General features: G+C 46.0%; 1 protein-coding gene across 1 annotated transcript in view; it reads right to left on the reverse strand.

Moving 5' to 3' along the window:
- Positions 1–17620, reverse strand: part of LOC144783207 (uncharacterized) — a 184907-nt gene that overhangs the window by 155324 nt on the left and 11963 nt on the right. The window contains exons 2-3 of the mRNA XM_078662302.1: positions 15230–15252; positions 6126–6550 (exon numbers count right to left, since the gene is read on the reverse strand). Of these exons, the coding sequence (XP_078518428.1) occupies positions 6126–6550; positions 15230–15252 (448 nt within the window). The remainder of the gene's footprint in view (positions 1–6125; positions 6551–15229; positions 15253–17620) is intronic.

Here is a 17620-nt window from a genome sequence, read left to right on the forward strand (position 1 = left end):
CTGGTCTCAGATAGGGTTGCCACCTGACCTGCATTTTACTAGCTTTGCCAGGTTTCTCATGCCACGACTGTTGAAAAAAAAAGATAGTCATACATTTTCCCCCTCTGATATAGAAACTTGAAGCAACACCTACACAAGAAACATCAGAGGCATTCCAGAGCTGTGTAAAGTATCCCTAGATGATTTTAAAACAAATAGAAGTACAACTGCAGACGTTTTTAAAGTATCACCTCCTGGACCTTCCAGAATGTCGAAACGTGTATAAATGTCTTGTATTTTAATCTGAGAAAGGCGGCAAGCCAGCCCGACACCAAAGACAACTTATATTATTGTTATGAGCAGAATGCTGAAATTGGTGCTGCTTAGTAAAATGCTGGCCTCTGAGCCAGATACACTAAGCTCCAGGTGGAGCCCAGTCACACATCATAAGAACAGCTCTCTTAAGGTGGTACGAGAATTTGGATTGTTATTTGCCATGTGACTATGTCCCTCGAGGAAAGATCACAATCATTGTCAGGGCGAAACCTCAAAGTCACTAAATTAAGCTGAGCTCAATCCCTGGTAATCATGGCACAGAGCAGACAGGCCTAGTTTAGGACAACGTAAATTATTTATGCAAAACCAAAAATGAGGTGGGCGAGTCAACAATTTACAGGGAGAGCCAAGCCAGAACTGAGCCAAGGATCTAGCTCAGATCTTAGAGCCTGTACTCGAGCCGAGCCCTGAAAATGTTTGCTATGTAAATCACACAACAAACATGACGTAAAATATAATAAAGTCGCTTCAATGTTTAAAAAAGTGTACTTCTTTAACAGGTGAAGCTTTGACAATAATATGCCACATTATAGCACTGCATTGAGAAGTACTTAGTAAAAGTAACAAGACAATTGACATGTAAACACTGTACTTGGCCAAATTATTATAGAGCAACATTATGGTCTATCAAATCAAGCACAATAGGTTTTTGTACAACTGGTATTCTGAACTCACATATTCGAAAGTGCTTTCATACACTATAATAAAGGATAAAAGAGTTATGGTGAAATTAATTATTAGCCTAAGTTCACACAATTTAAGTAGTGAAGCTGCAATTTATCCAGGTTTTCTGTTTTTACTTTGTACAAATCAGCCAGGAAATGTATATCTATTTGTCTTTCCTTATGTTAAGGTTTTGTTTTTGCCTCTTTGTGCATTTTTTTGTAGTTTATATATTGTGTGAATTTAACCTGCAGGTCCAATTGGAGTGCTTTACACGAGCACCAGTTACAATACACAAGGTCACACATTCATTGCTTACATTCATGGGGAGATTGAGTGATTTAGCCAGAATCAGAGGATTTTAAGCCAACCCGATACTCGAACCTGGTTCCCCAGTACCAAAATTGGAATGCACTGGCCGTAACTCTACATCATGAGTAGAGTAGGGGAGACAGGCAGAAGCCAGATAAAAGCTCAGCCATTACGGGCTTGAGGTTCCAACAGGACCTCAAGCTGAGTCAGAGCCAGGCTTCAGGTTTGAGCATGGTGCAAACTTTCAGTGGCTTGCCCACTTCTATACTAAAAGAGTAAGAAAATCAAAATGCAAAATAATAAATATCCCAAACTGAATTTGGATAAAACAAAGTAAAAATGAATAGGCAAAATGGCACAAAATTGACAAAAATCCAATAAGGGGAACCAAATATATGATTTTTAAAGATTTAAGGGAAACTAGCGATGAAAAGCACCAAGAACTAATGATAGTCTATGGTCGCAGTAGACCGGCACCTATGCATAATTTGAGGCTGACGCATTGGGCACGGGTCGGATACACCAACCAGGCTTGTCCTGGTCAAAGATATTACCTTCTGACTAGACTTAGGGCCTAATTACGACTAAAGTGGTTCAAAGGACCATGGCCACACTGTGGCACCTAGCGCCGTATTAAGAGTGTGACTGTCGGACCCCCACAGGACTGCTGCAACTGCGGGGATCTGTGATCCATCAGCAGTGGCACAGAGGTCAGAGGCTGCAATATGCTATTGTGCCACTACAACACCGCTGAGCATATTACGACTTGCCTCCCCACAATCCTTTCCATCATGGTGAGCGTGCCATGGAAAGGGTGGTGGAGAGGTAAGTAAGGTGGACCTTACAGGGTCCCCTGTTGACTCTTTGCATAGAGGTGTATTTTTGCTCCCCCTGTTCCTGTGCGGGAAGAAATGCACGACATTGTGCATTTCTTCCTGTGCAGTAATGTGCTGTGGCGGTCCCAAGGCAGTTCCTTTCTAAGGCTCTCGCTTGAACCTTAGAAAGGCTGCAGCACTGTCCATCCAACATATATTCCAGTCAGAATCTGGCAGGGTTCTGACTATGGGTTTGGCGTGGCGCTCTGTGAGAGGACCGCCAAACTCGTAATTAGGCTCTCAGTCTTTTGAGTCCCAATTTACCACAGGAGTACAATTCAGAGGTTCTCCAGGACTTCAAGGGAGGCACTTGGAGACTCACAGGATGTCAGGCAGAGGCCCACAGCAGGTTCCAGGCTAGGTCCAATTGCCACTTGTTAGCTCGGTACTTCCAGGAAAAGGCCTCTTGCAGCTTATTATTTCCCAGTAGCCCCAAAGGAGATCAGTCCACTTTGTTGTCCTGGTTACAAGAGGGAGAAGGTCCAGTCCTTCAGGGGTCCTATCAGGTCACAGCCAGTAAGTCTAGCCCTCTTCTGATTTTCCTCCAGTCCAGAGAGTGTTCTGAAGTGAGAACTTGGAAATGCCAGATTTATGCCTGGTAAGAGCTAGTCGATGGGGTGACCCCCTCCATATCAATGGGATAAAAGTTCCATTTTGCATACATATCATTAGCATGTTATGACACTTAGGTCTTGATTTTTTCCTGATTTCATGGTTTTGAGGTTGTTTGTTAAATACACACACACAAACATGTTTCTTTGAATGGAAAGGTGGTAACCGATGATGATAAGTGGACTTGCTGACAAGTACCAGCTAGCAGTCCCCTTGGTTTTACAACAGTGAGGTGCCTCCTTTTCTCCCACACCTTTTTCCTGCACATTTGGGTGGATTGTCTATGATGGTATAAATATTTTTAGAACTTGGATACACCACAGCATAGGGACCTAATTAAGTCCACGAGGGAGTTATAAAGTTTATGATGACCCCTCTGTTGCTGGATATACAGTATTGGGTGTATTATCTTTTGTTCAGTCAGAGCACAGGATCTGTCTAAGTGTCCTGTTTTTTCACTTTCATGCATATCCAGAGTGTCATTTCTGAACCCAGCAGGCCTGTCAAGCAGGATTTAGCACATAAGCTAGATTTGATATTGTAGTATCACAAATGACGTCCACAATACCCACCCTGCATATTCTGTGAAGCTCAAAGGTGTTGGTTCTCCCTATTCAGGTCAGCCTACTGTTTTTTTCTGGGAGGCATTTCAAACCTATTCAAAGCTCGGAAGGCACACAGATGGGGCCCAGTGGGAAACAGACCGGACTCCTGAAGGGAGCAGACACTTGCACCTGGGGCCCCAATACACTGTGCTGGCACCACCGTTTCCAACCCCCAGGTCCCTATACAATACCACAGAGGACATCTCTCTGGATGAGACCTTTCTTGAGAGACAGGCAGCTGCTCATGCTGCCGGACCACGTGAGGCATTCGGGCTACCCAAGTGCTGCAGGCACAGACTCCCTTGGGATCCATTGAGCACTGGTGATGATCAGGGGACAGGGACGGAGACAATGTGGGTCCCTTCCTTCCCCTGGTCACCTCTTCCTTCCTGTTGCGCAATGGGATGACAAAGGCCCCTAAGGCCGCATCAGGCTGCACTAGCCGGAGGAGAGGGCCACAAACAACTAAAACAGTAGAGAGGGGTCGCCAACAGCAGAGGAGCCTTTGGACGCAGACAGAGTCGTCCAGATCCTGGTGGCAGTGAACTCCTTGCAAGCGTCCTTGGAGGGGAAGATCAATGCAGTAGCTAAAGACCTGCTCCGAGAGGACGAAAGGAAATTCAGGGAGAGATTGGCCCATGCTGAGGTCTCCCTTGGACACCTGCAACCACAGCCGGTAGACCTCCAACAGCAGGTTTGTGACTTCACAGATCGTCTTCTAACCCTGGAGGAAAGAGCAGAGGATTCAGAGGGCTGTGCCCACTGCAGGAATATCCATGTGGAGGGCTTGCTGGAGGGGACTGAAAAACAGGACATGGCTGCTTACCTAGAGAGGTGCTTGCGAATGGATGTTGCTCCTGAGGGACTGTCCACTTCTTGTTGGAGCGGGTAAACTGGTCTCCACGTGGATGCTGCCAATGGGGGAACCTCCGCAACTCATGGTGGCCAAGTTGTTGCAATTTTCCAACAGTGATATCATCCTCCAAGTGGCCAGGAGAGCTGGCCACTACACTGAGTGACAACAACAAGAATTCCGCTGGTCTTCAAAGAAGAAGAATATATAGACAGATGTTTAAGCCGTACACACCTCAGAGGAGTACAAACAGAAAAGGAGTCTCAATTGAGAGGACGGATTCCCGATACCCACCGAAGTGGAATGCTTCATCATTTGGGATCTCCTCTTGGCTGCACGCTACTGCAACCAAGGAGCTACAACTCCTTGCTAGTGTAAAGGAGGAGCTCACAGATGTTTTTCATGTAATGCGGAACTAGATCTCCTAGTCCTAGGTTCGATAAAACAAAAGGCAGTGTGGTGAATATATGGTGCAGTGCGAAAAGTGAATTAAAATTGACTACCAGGAGAGAATACGTTTATTGGGTATCCCGTGGTGTAAATAGTTAAAAAGCAGTGAGGGCGCGATCTGAATATATGTGCGAGCGCGCTGATAAAGTGGTCTACATGTTTCAGCCAATTCAGATCTATCTATGATCATGGCTTTCTTCAGGACCTAGGTGTAACTACTGCACTTTTAAATATGTGAAAAATGTGCACAAACTAAAAGGAACGATACAACCATATACCTGTGTACATCAATATGTTGGCATAGGTGTTGCACTCCTGTTGAAAAAAAGAGAGATTCATATGTACATGCTAGAAATTAGTCTGTATCTATATATACAGGACATATTATATTGCAATGTGAACATGCTAAAGTCCTCAAAAATGGACAGATTAGAACTCTGTATTAAAACGCCTTACCCGTATCAAATCGGGAGGCAGACCCACCGCTTCTGGCAACAGCTCAGGGCATGAGGCAACGCTCTGTGAATGGAAAAAGAAAAAACTAAGCCCACAGGGAATGGGGATTTTCGTAAAAAGTGGTAGGCCAAAAATGCTCAACCACTATAAATATTTTCATTTTTATAATCATATGGGTTTATCAGGATTTATCAGTAGTACCATCATAAGTATATTGCAAATAGTGTTAAATATTATGAGTGAAAAGCAGTCAGTTACGCACTACCTTTCACCTCAAAGATAGCATAGAATTCAGGCAGTTAAGGGATATACATAAAGCACATCCTACCACGCCATATGCTCAGCAGAAACTACACTTTTCAGTTTTCCTAACTCTTGGTGTAGTTCTGAAGACGAACACGTCATGCGTCATTTAACCGCGACGCTAGTCACGTGGTCATGCATCCCTCATAGGTGAGGGCAGTTACTAACACCCGATATCTCCGGATCCGGCCCGGGTAACGACGGAGTAGGTAAGGGCAACAGCTGTTGCACCACCGCTTTCTCATCTTGGTGATACTTTGTTCTACATTGCCTTATGTGGTGTAGGTATTAGATGGAGCACACCTATTGTAACCTTTTGGTACAAGAACGGACAGAGCCAAGGCTAGTTTCTGGGCAAGGGGTTTATTTACTGTACAAGCGTTCAACAGGTCTCTCCATGTAAACACATAAGAACAGGGTAGATAGCAGTTCCTCCCGAATAATCCTGGCTTCGGTATCTCTTTCTCTCCTCCCCGGGTTCGACGTCCGTTGTCCAGCTCACCCAAAAGCACAAAAGAAAGAAACGTGGCTGTTAGTGCACAGCACTTACAAACATAGGAATCAGGGTTGGGTAGTGAGGGAGTACTTTTCGTGAATACAAAGAGACCACCACCAAGCTCTTAGGGACCCGAGCGTGCAGTGTTTCACAGGACACCTAAGGTCCACCCGACTCCTTCCTACCCGGACCCTCCCCGCTTGAAGCTGAGCAGGTTACGCAAGCGGTCACGCACCTGTGATAGCCACGCGTCCTCCTGCGCGTGGCTGGGTGGTAGGCGGTGTCGTCGGCCTCCTGGCTTCTCCAGCTCCCTTCCTCGCGTTGGTCCTTCCTCGGGGCCGTACTCCGGTTCACCGTGGTTGTGCAGGTTCTCCGACCTTCTTCTCGGCGCCGCCTCAGAGCTTCCGACGTCCTCTCGCTCGGCAACACCCGCGTCGTCCTCTCTCACGTCCGTGGTTGTAGTCGTCCTCCACAGCAGCTCCCCCGCGTCTTCCTGTTCCGCCCTTCTATGTCGAGAAGTCGTCACCGATTGGAGCACCGGGGCCCCCGTCACAGGGGCGGGGCAGGCAGCCTCATAGGCGAGGCAAGAATTAAAGGGGTCAGCCCAGTCCTGCATTGGAGATGAAAAGTCCGTTATAGGACGGCAGTCACCGACCCCCTGACACCTATATAATAGAGGCATCCATAGTCTTCATAGTTTACCCTGTACTATCTGCAGGGCTTGTCTCTATACCATCTGGAGCTTTTTTGTGGTAGGATGTGCTATATGTATATCCCTTAACTGCCTGAATTCCATGCTATCTTTGAGGTGAAAGGTAGTGCGTAACTGACTGCTTTTCACTCATAATATTTAACACTATTTGCAATATCTCCCTTGGAGTAAAGGAGTTACTCCCCTGCTTGGTAGGCCGGAACCAAAGATGCATCTGCCTGCTTTACATCTCCGAAGCTCCAAAGTATTTGCAACACAGGAGGTGGGTTTTCAGACTTCCCAGAGGCCGAACCGAGTCCCCACAAAGCTGAGACCCATAGCCCCCATGGGTACCGTGGAACCGGAACCCCTGGACACCGTGCATATTTGCAACTGCATCAGCTTCTCGATGTTCCTTGAGGCTGTGCATTGGGTTACTTGTAGACCAGACCCCGAGCAGCATTTCCTCCGAAGATTGTTGGCCCCCACTCCACGAGTACTCCGTGAGCCAACTTCTTGTGATTTCTCTCGAGGTACCTTCGTGACCCCTGGTCCATTGGCCTGTGGGTCCCTGAGAAGGCAACTGTGACTTTCCTTTGGCTTCCCTGGTTGCTCCAGATGTGCCCTGACTCTCCACCACTTGGTGAGTCCCCCCGGACCTTGCTGGTCCGCACCGAAGCATCTTTCCTCTTCCTGCGTGGGTTACTGTTGCCAAAGCTTGTTGGGTTCAATCCGGCCACCGACACCGCAGCACTCAACATCCTTCGTGGGACAGCTCGAATCCAGCTCCTGGTCATCGTCGACACCTCCTGGTCCTCGTGGCTGCAGAGTCAAGCTTCACCTCTTCACACCTGAATCACCCGACATCGGTGGGCATTCGTCTATCTTGCCCCTGGGAACTGGCAAGTGACCCAGACTCTGTCCCCTCTGCTTTCAGGTTCCTCACATCTTTGATCCAAGCTTGGATCACACCAGACACCTCGACGGCAGCAGCACTTTGCAGCAGATCGCCATTGAAAGCGATGACACGCGCACTCGGTGTTACCGCTGCGAGACCTGAAATGTTTTAAGCTTCTTGTGTTTTTGATTTTAAAAAATTCACGGATGCACTTTCGTTTACAAATTTTAAATTGTAAATTCACTGTCTCACTCTAATCTTGCTGCTCACTTTTCGCCTCTGCAGCCCCGTTCCACCGCAAGCGTTAGGCTTGATTGACGTGGAGGGTGCAGGGCGGTACTTTCTTCTGGGTTCCCTCCCGGTGCTGTGCAGTGATTGGGCGAGTGTGTGGAGGCGGAGCTGACTGCTAGCCCGTCCTCTACAAAAACCCATTGACAGGCAGCTTTCTCAGATGACACGCACACTCTGTGTTACCGCTGAGCGACCTGAAATGTTTTAAGCTTCTTGTGTTTTTGATTTTAAAAAATTCACGGATGCACTTTCGTTTACAAATTTTAAATTGTAAATTCACTCTCTCACTCTAATCTTACTGCTCACTTTTCGCCTCTGCAGCCCCGTTCCACCGCAAGGGTTAGGCTTGATTGACGTGGAGGGTCCAGGGCGGTACTTTCTTCCGGGTTCCCTCCCGGTGCTGTGCAGTGATTGGGCGAGTGTGTGGAGGCGGAGCTGACTGCTAGCCCGTCCTCTACAATAACCTGATGCCGCCAAATACGCGCAGCGGATGCGCGCAGCGTCCGCGCCGTATCCGCGCCGAAGACAAGCCAAAGACTAGCCCGTCTATGCCCCTCCGTGCTAGGACGGGCCACAGGGCAGGAAACCACGCTCAAATACCACAGAACAGACAGGCATTCTCCTCTAGCCAGCTAAAGGTGCTGCGTCCCCCAAAGCAGGATGGCTGCACCACACTCGAGGTGCACCATGCAGGAAATGCTACCTGTCCAAATTGCAATCTCTCACTCACAAATATCCAACCATATCCTGACAAAAAGAAGGGGCACAGAAAGCGAGAGCAGCCATCTGTTCCTAACGAGCAAGACTTTCTGTTCTATAGTGTAAACTGCCGCTCGTTACCTAAGCACAAATTGGATATCTTTAACCTCCTATTAGAATAACAACCTAGTGCACTCTTTGTGACTGAAACCTGGCTACAAGATAGTGCTGGCCCTGACATAGCCACAGCTCTCCCCTCAAATTATGCCATTGTGCGGAGAGATAGAGCGAGAACAACAGGAGGTGGCATTGCAATTATTTTCAAGAGGCAGCTTAAATGCAGCCTCGACCCTGTTGACATCCCTGACTGCGAAGCAGCCTTCTTTAAATTAAATATGAATCCCAACTTCACTCTTTCTGCCATGTTGATTTACAGGCCCCCTGGAAACTCCACCCAATGGGCATCTACACTGGCCAACTATATCACCCCTTTTCATCTGGGATCAAAAAACTTTTCCAAGATTGGAGACCTAAATCTGCATTTAGAGGACGTATCTAATACCTCATGTACAAACTTGCTAGACGATCTAACAGCATTGAACATCAAGTTACTTAACGCAGGCCCTACGCACAAGGCAGGGCATCTAATGGATCCTATTTTTTTTTTATCTTAATGAGTTAGTATGGCACAATGCAACCCCCATTTGTTGGTCGGACCATTATTTAATTAAGTTCAGCCTTAAACTACCAGCTGCAAGCTTTTCACAGTCCACCTTCCAAACTACGTCAAGAAAAAATTGGAAACATTTAAATATCTCATACTTCAATAAGGCACTGGGCGAAAATCCCCCTCCATAGGGCCAGAACATGGAAAGTATAGCAAAAGCAACTCATGAGTGGCTTGGCGATGCAGCCGATGTATGCCTACCCACCCCCCATATAAAAGGAAAAAGTCACCGTCCCCCAGCCCCTTGGTACAATGATTCATTGAAAGTTGAGAAAACCAAATGTAAATCATTGGAGAGACTATGGCGGAAAGACTATGCACCGGACAAAAAAGCGACATACAACAATGCAAGGAACAAATATATTGCTGCTTGCATGAAAGCTAAAGCCCTGTATGTGTCAAATACCATTATGGAAGCGACAAACCGATCAAAAACTTTGTTCAACACGGTCAAGGAACTGGCCGGTGCGCAGACTACAGCAACTGCCCGACCGCTAAATGAGAAAAAATGTCAGGATCTCCCATAGATTTTTACTGATAAAATTGACAATTTAATCACAGAAATAAAAAAAAAAGACTGACAGCCCCATCCAAGTTGACTCAGACAGCGTCCCTGCCAAGGCTACTCTGGAATACTGGCCTCCCATTACAACAGATAAACTGAAGACCATCCTCAAGACCATTAAATCAGGATCTCCTAGTGACCCAATCCATATTAATGTACTAAATGAACTGGACACTCCTTTTTTGGAGATAATACTAGACACTTTAAATTCCTCTTTTTTACATTCTACAGTTCCTACGCTGTGGAAACACGCAATGATAAACCCTCTACTAAAAAAAACAACAGCGGATCCTGAAACACTGTCCAATTACAGACCTATATCGCTTCTCCCTGTTTTCTCAAAAATATTGGAAAGACATGTCCACTCGGTCCTAACTCACTTTACGGAAGAGAACAATCTCCTTCACCCATCACAATCAGGTTTTCGAGCCGGGTTTTCCACGGAAACAGCACTGTTGGGAGTCACCGAAAAAATTCGGAAACTCCTTGATGATGGCCAAACGGTAGCCCTCATTTTATTAGACCTGAGTGCTGCCTTCGACACCATATCACACGAAAAGGCTGTTAACCACATTGGAAAACATTGGGATCCGCGGTGAAGCACTAAAGTGGATTAGTTCTTTCTTGGAACACAGGACGTTCCAAATTATATCAGCCTCAGCTTGCTCAGGAAATTTCAGTGCACCGCACGGAGTCTCCCAGGGCTCAATTCTGAGCCCGCTATTTTTTAATCTGTATGTCAAGCCTCTGGCTGACAAAGTAGGACTTACCGTAATGACCTACGCGGATGACTCACAAATCATCCTATCTCTCTCGGAATCCAGCCCACTATCTCCTTCTCATCTCAAACAAGGTCCCAGTGACATATTCGACTGGATGACAAGCAACCAGTTGAAACTAAATGGAGACAAGACAGAGGTCCTCCTATTGGGAAAACAGAAAGACCTGTGGAACTCTTCCCACTGGCCTACCCAAATGGGAAATCTCCCGGTACCTACCACCCAGGTTCGCAAGCTAAGGGTCATCATGGACAGAACTCTTTACATGAAACAGCAATCCGGCAAGGTGGCAGCCTTATGTTTTACCATCTTGAAATGGCTTAGAAAAATTCTCTGGATGCTGCCACTTTCCACCCAAAAAACCGTAGTCAATGCCCTCATCACATCTCGGCTTGACTACGGTAACATCCTGTATCTGGGTTCAAATAAAGCCGTAGTGCGGAGACTGCAACTAGTCCAGAACTCAGCTGCTAGGCTGCTGTGTAAAATCCCAAAAACCGCCAGCATCTCGGCTCATCTGAGAGACCTACATTGGCTCAGGGTGGAGAACCGTATCAAGTTCAAAGCCCGAGCTACATGTTCAGGATAAAAGCGGGCACAGCGCCTAAATATCTTCAAGCTTTAGTCCAACTTTACACACCTAAGCGTAGCCTACGGTCACAATCCGCAGCCAATTTTTGCGTGCCTAGGTTCAAACTATCAAGAATGGGAGGCAAATCATTCTCACACTTAGGTCCATCTCTCTGGAATGAGCTACCCCCCCCCCCCATATACGCAAGGAGGTAAACTACTCGAGGTTCCGCAAAAACATAAAAACCTGGCTGTTTGATCAATAACAGCTCCTGCCAGGTCCTATGCCTTACCACTGTGCTACGTCATGGCGCCGGGAAACCCTTGTTGGGTAGCTGCGCGCATTATAAGCTTAACAAATAAATAAAATAAAATAAATAAATCAACAACGAATCCCGACACCAAAAGACACATATGCACCCGGTTTTCCTGAGTGAGGTAACATGAGTTCTACGGTGCTCCTGTGGGTGTTGGCCCTTGACCCCCTTAAGTCTGAAGGGGTTTGCTCAAAGTCCTCTCCTAAGTGTCCTTAATCTTTAAATTTCCAACCGCGACTTTCCCCATAGAAGATAACGGCTATTCGCTGCTGTGTTCTCACACTGCACACGTCCCCCGTGGATCCCCTGTGTCACTACCTTGGGTGGTTCCTTGTGGTCCCAGCGATTCTACAGGCTCTAGGCCTTGTGTCTAGTCAAGTTGGGATTCTTATACCTCTTTCTTAATAATTGGTTTGGTTATCCCCTAGGGCCTAACGCATATTGTGCTAATTTACTTTGATATATTAAGTGTAACATATGTGCTTTGACCTCTAGCCTCATAAAGATACTAGTAGGGTGTGTTTAGTAATAAATACATATATCGTATATATATACCTGGTGTGGTTCTCCTTTCATTTAGGCATTCAAGAGATTATAGACTGGTAAAACAAGCTGCTTTACATTCCTTCAAGACTTAGCCTGAAGGCTGCTCTCCATAGCTACCACTAGGATAGCTTTCTAATAAGGTTGTCCTTAACCTATCACCTCTAAGGGGTGGTTTGGACTGGTGCAAGGTGCCCACTATAACTAGTGGACAGCATATGCCAGGCCAACTTCTCACACCATAACACACTGCATGGGATGGACAGTCTAGCCTGGGAAGACCGGGAGACACGGGTTGGGCACCTCCTACACCTAACAGATGACCCTGTATGGTGAATGATAAACCGCAACACTTAGTGTTCAACTTCCCTACTTCGAAGGTTTGCAGGATGGGGACACCGGCCAAGGGATACCGTATCCGCTCATTCTTTACAAGAGAAACACTTGACAGAGCAGGAGGGGAGGCACCTGCAAGCCAGATGGAAGGGCCAACTCTTTTACACCACCTACTCTGCGTACTCCTGGGGAGTCCAACTATTGGTGGCGCGCGATGGGAGGAAGAGTGCAAAGCTTTGTGGGTGATGCACGCTGTTTTGTAGATAGCTCTAGCCACGATGGGAAGCCATCAGAGAAATTAACTAATTACTTCCTTACTTTGTAATCTTTACACATGCTAACACTGTCTGGGTAACTTTAGCTCATTAGTGACTGTCCAACACACAAATACAGCAACAGAAAAGTAACCAGTCAAACATTACGAAGGGCCTTCCACTATGCGGCAACATGCTGAGTTTTTATTAACATTTGATCCGTTCGAGCTGGAATTTTTTTTTTGTTACAGTAACTAATTACAGCAGATGATAAATGGGGTGGCAAAGGCGGCAAAATCCCTAAATATGCGGAATTCCAGTGGCCCTATCTGCGACTTGTGCTGCTTAGAATGAACACGTTCTAAGTACATTTTATCCGTAGACTTCCATTGCATAGCAAAATCTCAGCAATGCCTCTTCATCTAGCCACCGCATATGGGGAATCGAAAGAAGCGATCACTCGATCTACCGCAGCGGACAATAGAGCCCAAAATCGTGGAACAGGATGACACAACGAGAACCGCACAACAACAAAGAAGGGAAACGCAGGAGGCCACAATCTTTGCGGTGAATCCCTCTCCACAGGAGGGTCGGGGTGCCAGGGGTTACGGGTTGATTCTGGAGAACACCATTTTGGCGACAAGGCATGCTCTGGGGTAAGGGCGATGTGCACACTGCGGCCCAACACCGTCTCATCCGACTTTTTAGTCCTGGGTCCACTGTGGGTACAGCTCAGCTGTGCCCAGCTGTCAAGTGTTCGGGAGACGGCCACTCATCTTCTGCCATGTCGCCCTGGGTCCACTGCCGGTGCCTTGATGTGCACAGCCAACTGGTAGCAGGGAGACTACAGCAACCGACATGGAAGCACCAACTTGGCATCAAAGGTGAGCCCACGTCCCCATCTGACCTGGACATCCCTGCAGATCATACCACTCATCCGCCCCTGCTACCCCCTTCTCGACCCCAAGTCGGTGTACTGGGTTGAGCAACACAAAAGCAAACTCCCGTACCCCCATCGACTCCCTACATGCCCCTGGGATTTCTGCTGCTGCCTTATGTTGAGGCACCGGGACAACAAGCGTGGAGGACATCTGGCTATCACCAGCTCGGGGATCCTTCCAGGCCCAAGATCATCGCCTGTGAGTGCAACAACACCCTGAAGGCCTTGCTGAACGAGCACTGCAAGAACCCGAGCAATGGCGAGCAGATCATGTTCGATAAAAGTGTAATATATATTTGTACAACTATAATTGCTTCAACTTTTCTTAAAATGTAATCTTGAGTGGATTTGCAACTTGTACATATGTAACTCTAACCGCTAGTGTCTGTAGTAGACGTATGTACTTTCTACCATTCTTTGTGAGTTTAGAGTTTATCTGTTTCATATTTTTTATGTAATTCATGTACTTTGATGTCCTTATGTAATTTAACTTGTTCTATTGTAAAGCGCTCTGACACCTTCGGGTAAAGTTTGCGCTATTTAGAAATACATAAATAAATAAGGCTATCTCAAAATGTGCAGCAATACGCCTCATAATTTGCCTTCTCTTGCCACATAAGTTAGTTAATACAGCCACATAATTAGGTCCTCCCCTTCTGCAGCATACCAGTGGCGCTGGTCTCAGATAGGGTTGCCACCTGACCTGCATTTTACTAGCTTTGCCAGGTTTCTCATGCCACGACTGTTGAAAAAAAAAGATAGTCATACATTTTCCCCCTCTGATATAGAAACTTGACGCAACACCTACACAAGAAACATCAGAGGCATTCCAGAGCTGTGTAAAGTATCCCTAGATGATTTTAAAACAAATAGAAGTACAACTGCAGACGTTTTTAAAGTATCACCTCCTGGACCTTCCAGAATGTCGAAACGTGTATAAATGTCTTGTATTTTAATCTGAGAAAGGCGGCAAGCCAGCCCGACACCAAAGACAACTTATATTATTGTTATGAGCAGAATGCTGAAATTGGTGCTGCTTAGTAAAATGTTGGCCTCTGAGCCAGATACACTAAGCTCCAGGTGGAGCCCAGTCACACATCATAAGAACAGCTCTCTTAAGGCCAGATGCCTAAGGTGGTACGAGAATTTGGATTGTTATTTGCCATGTGACTATGTCCCTCGAGGAAAGAGCACAATCATTGTCAGGGCGAAACCTCAAAGTCACTAAATTAAGCTGAGCTCAATCCCTGGTAATCATGGCACAGAGCAGACAGGCCTAGTTTAGGACAACGTAAATTATTTATGCAAAACCAAAAATGAGGTGGGCGAGTCAACAATTTACAGGGAGAGCCAAGCCAGAACTGAGCCAAGGATCTAGCTCAGATCTTAGAGCCTGTACTCGAGCCGAGCCCTGAAAATGTTTGCTATGTAAATCACACAACAAACATGACGTAAAATATAATAAAGTCGCTTCAATGTTTAAAAAAGTGTACTTCTTTAACAGGTGAAGCTTTGACAATAATATGCCACATTATAGCACTGCATTGAGAAGTACTTAGTAAAAGTAACAAGACAATTGACATGTAAACACTGTACTTGGCCAAATTATTATAGAGCAACATTATGGTCTATCAAATCAAGCACAATAGGTTTTTGTACAACTGGTATTCTGAACTCACATATTCGAAAGTGCTTTCATACACTATAATAAAGGATAAAAGAGTTATGGTGAAATTAATTATTAGCCTAAGTTCACACAATTTAAGTAGTGAAGCTGCAATTTATCCAGGTTTTCTGTTTTTACTTTGTACAAATCAGCCAGGAAATGTATATCTATATGTCTTTCCTTATATTAAGGTTTTGTTTTTGCCTCTTTGAGCATTTCTTTGTAGTTTATATATTGTGTGAATTTAACCTGCAGGTCCAATTGGAGTGCTTTACACGAGCACCAGTTACAATACACAAGGTCACACATTCATTGCTTACATTCATGGGGAGATTGAGTGATTTAGCCAGAATCAGAGGATTTTAAGCCAACCCGATACTCGAACCTTGTTCCCCAGTACCAAAATTGGAATGCACTGGCCGTAACTCTACATCATGAGTAGAGTAGGGGAGACAGGCAGAAGCCAGATAAAAGCTCAGCCATTACGGGCTTGAGGTTCCAACAGGACCTCAAGCTGAGTCAGAGCCAGGCTTCAGGTTTGAGCATGGTGCAAACTTTCAGTGGCTTGCCCACTTCTATACTAAAAGAGTAAGAAAGTCAAAATGCAAAATAATAAATATCCCAAACTGAATTTGGATAAAACAAGGTAAAAATGAATAGGCAAAATGGCACAAAATTGACAAAAATCCAATAAGGGGAACCAAATATATGATTTTTAATGATTTAAGGAAAACTAGCGATGAAAAGCACCAAGAACTAATGATAGTCTATGGTCGCAGTAGACCGGCACCTATGCATAATTTGAGGCTGACGCATTGGGCACGGGTCGGATACACCAACCAGGCTTGTCCTGGTCAAAGATATTACCTTCTGACTAGACTTAGGGCCTAATTACGACTAAAGTGGTTCAAAGGACCATGGCCACACTGTGGCACCTTGCGCCGTATTAAGAGTGTGGCTGTCGGACCCCCACAGGACTGCTGCAACTGCGGGGATCTGTGATCCATCAGCAGTGGCACAGAGGTCAGAGGCTGCAATATGCTATTGTGCCACTACAACACCGCTGAGCATATTACGACTTGCCTCCCCACAATCCTTTCTATCATGGTGAGCGTGCCATGGAAAGGGTGGTGGAGAGGTAAGTAAGGGGGACCTTACAGGGTCCCCTGTTGACTCTTTGCATAGAGGTGTATTTTTGCTCCCCCTGTTCCTGTGCGGGAAGAAATGCACGACATTGTGCACTTCTTCCTGTGCAGTAATGTGCTGTGGCGGTCCCTAGGCAATTCCTTTCTAAGGCTCTTGCTTGAACCTTAGAAAGGCACCACCAAAGGACCGCTGCAGCACTGTCCATCCAACATATATTCCAGTCAGAATCTGGCAGGGTTCTGACTATGGGTTTGGCGTGGCGCTCTGTGAGAGGACCGCCAAACTCGTAATTAGGCTCTCAGTCTTTTGAGTCCCAATTTACCACAGGAGTACAATTCAGAGGTTCTCCAGGACTTCAAGGGAGGCACTTGGAGACTCACAGGATGTCAGGCAGAGGCTCACAGCAGGTTCCAGGCTAGGTCCAATTGCCACTTGTTAGCTCGGTACTTCCAGGAAAAGGCCTCTTGCAGCTTATTATTTCCCAGTAGCCCCAAAGGAGATCAGTCCACTTTATTGTCCTGGTTACAAGAGGGAGAAGGTCCAGTCCTTCAGGGGTCCTATCAGGTTACAGCCAGTAAGTCTAGCCCTCTTCTGATTTTCCTCCAGTCCAGAGAGTGTTCTGAAGTGAGAACTTGGAAATGCCAGATTTATGCCTGGTAAGAGCTAGTCGATGGGGTGACCCCCTCCATATCAATGGGATAAAAGTTCCATTTTGCATACATATCATTAGCATGTTATGACACTTAGGTCTTGATTTTTTCCTGATTTCATGGTTTTGAGGTTGTTTGTTAAATACACACACACACACATGTTTCTTTGAATGGAAAGGTGGTAACCGATGATGATAAGTGGACTTGCTGACAAGTACCAGCTAGCAGTCCCCTTGGTTTTACAACAGTGAGGTGCCTCCTTTTCTCCCACACCTTTTTCCTGCACATTTGGGTGGATTGTCTATGATGGTATAAATATTTTTAGAACTTGGATACACCACAGCATAGGGACCTAATTAAGTCCACGAGGGAGTTATAAAGTTTATGATGACCCCTCTGTTGCTGGATATACAGTATTGGGTGTATTATCTTTTGTTCAGTCAGAGCACAGGATCTGTCTAAGTGTCCTGTTTTTTCACTTTCATGCATATCCAGAGTGTCATTTCTGAACCCAGCAGGCCTGTCAAGCAGGATTTAGCACATAAGCTAGATTTGATATTGTAGTATCACAAATGACGTCCACAATACCCACCCTGCATATTCTGTGA

The sequence above is a fragment of the Lissotriton helveticus genome, chromosome 9 (assembly GCF_964261635.1).
Source record: "Lissotriton helveticus chromosome 9, aLisHel1.1, whole genome shotgun sequence".
NCBI lineage: Eukaryota > Metazoa > Chordata > Amphibia > Caudata > Salamandridae > Lissotriton > Lissotriton helveticus.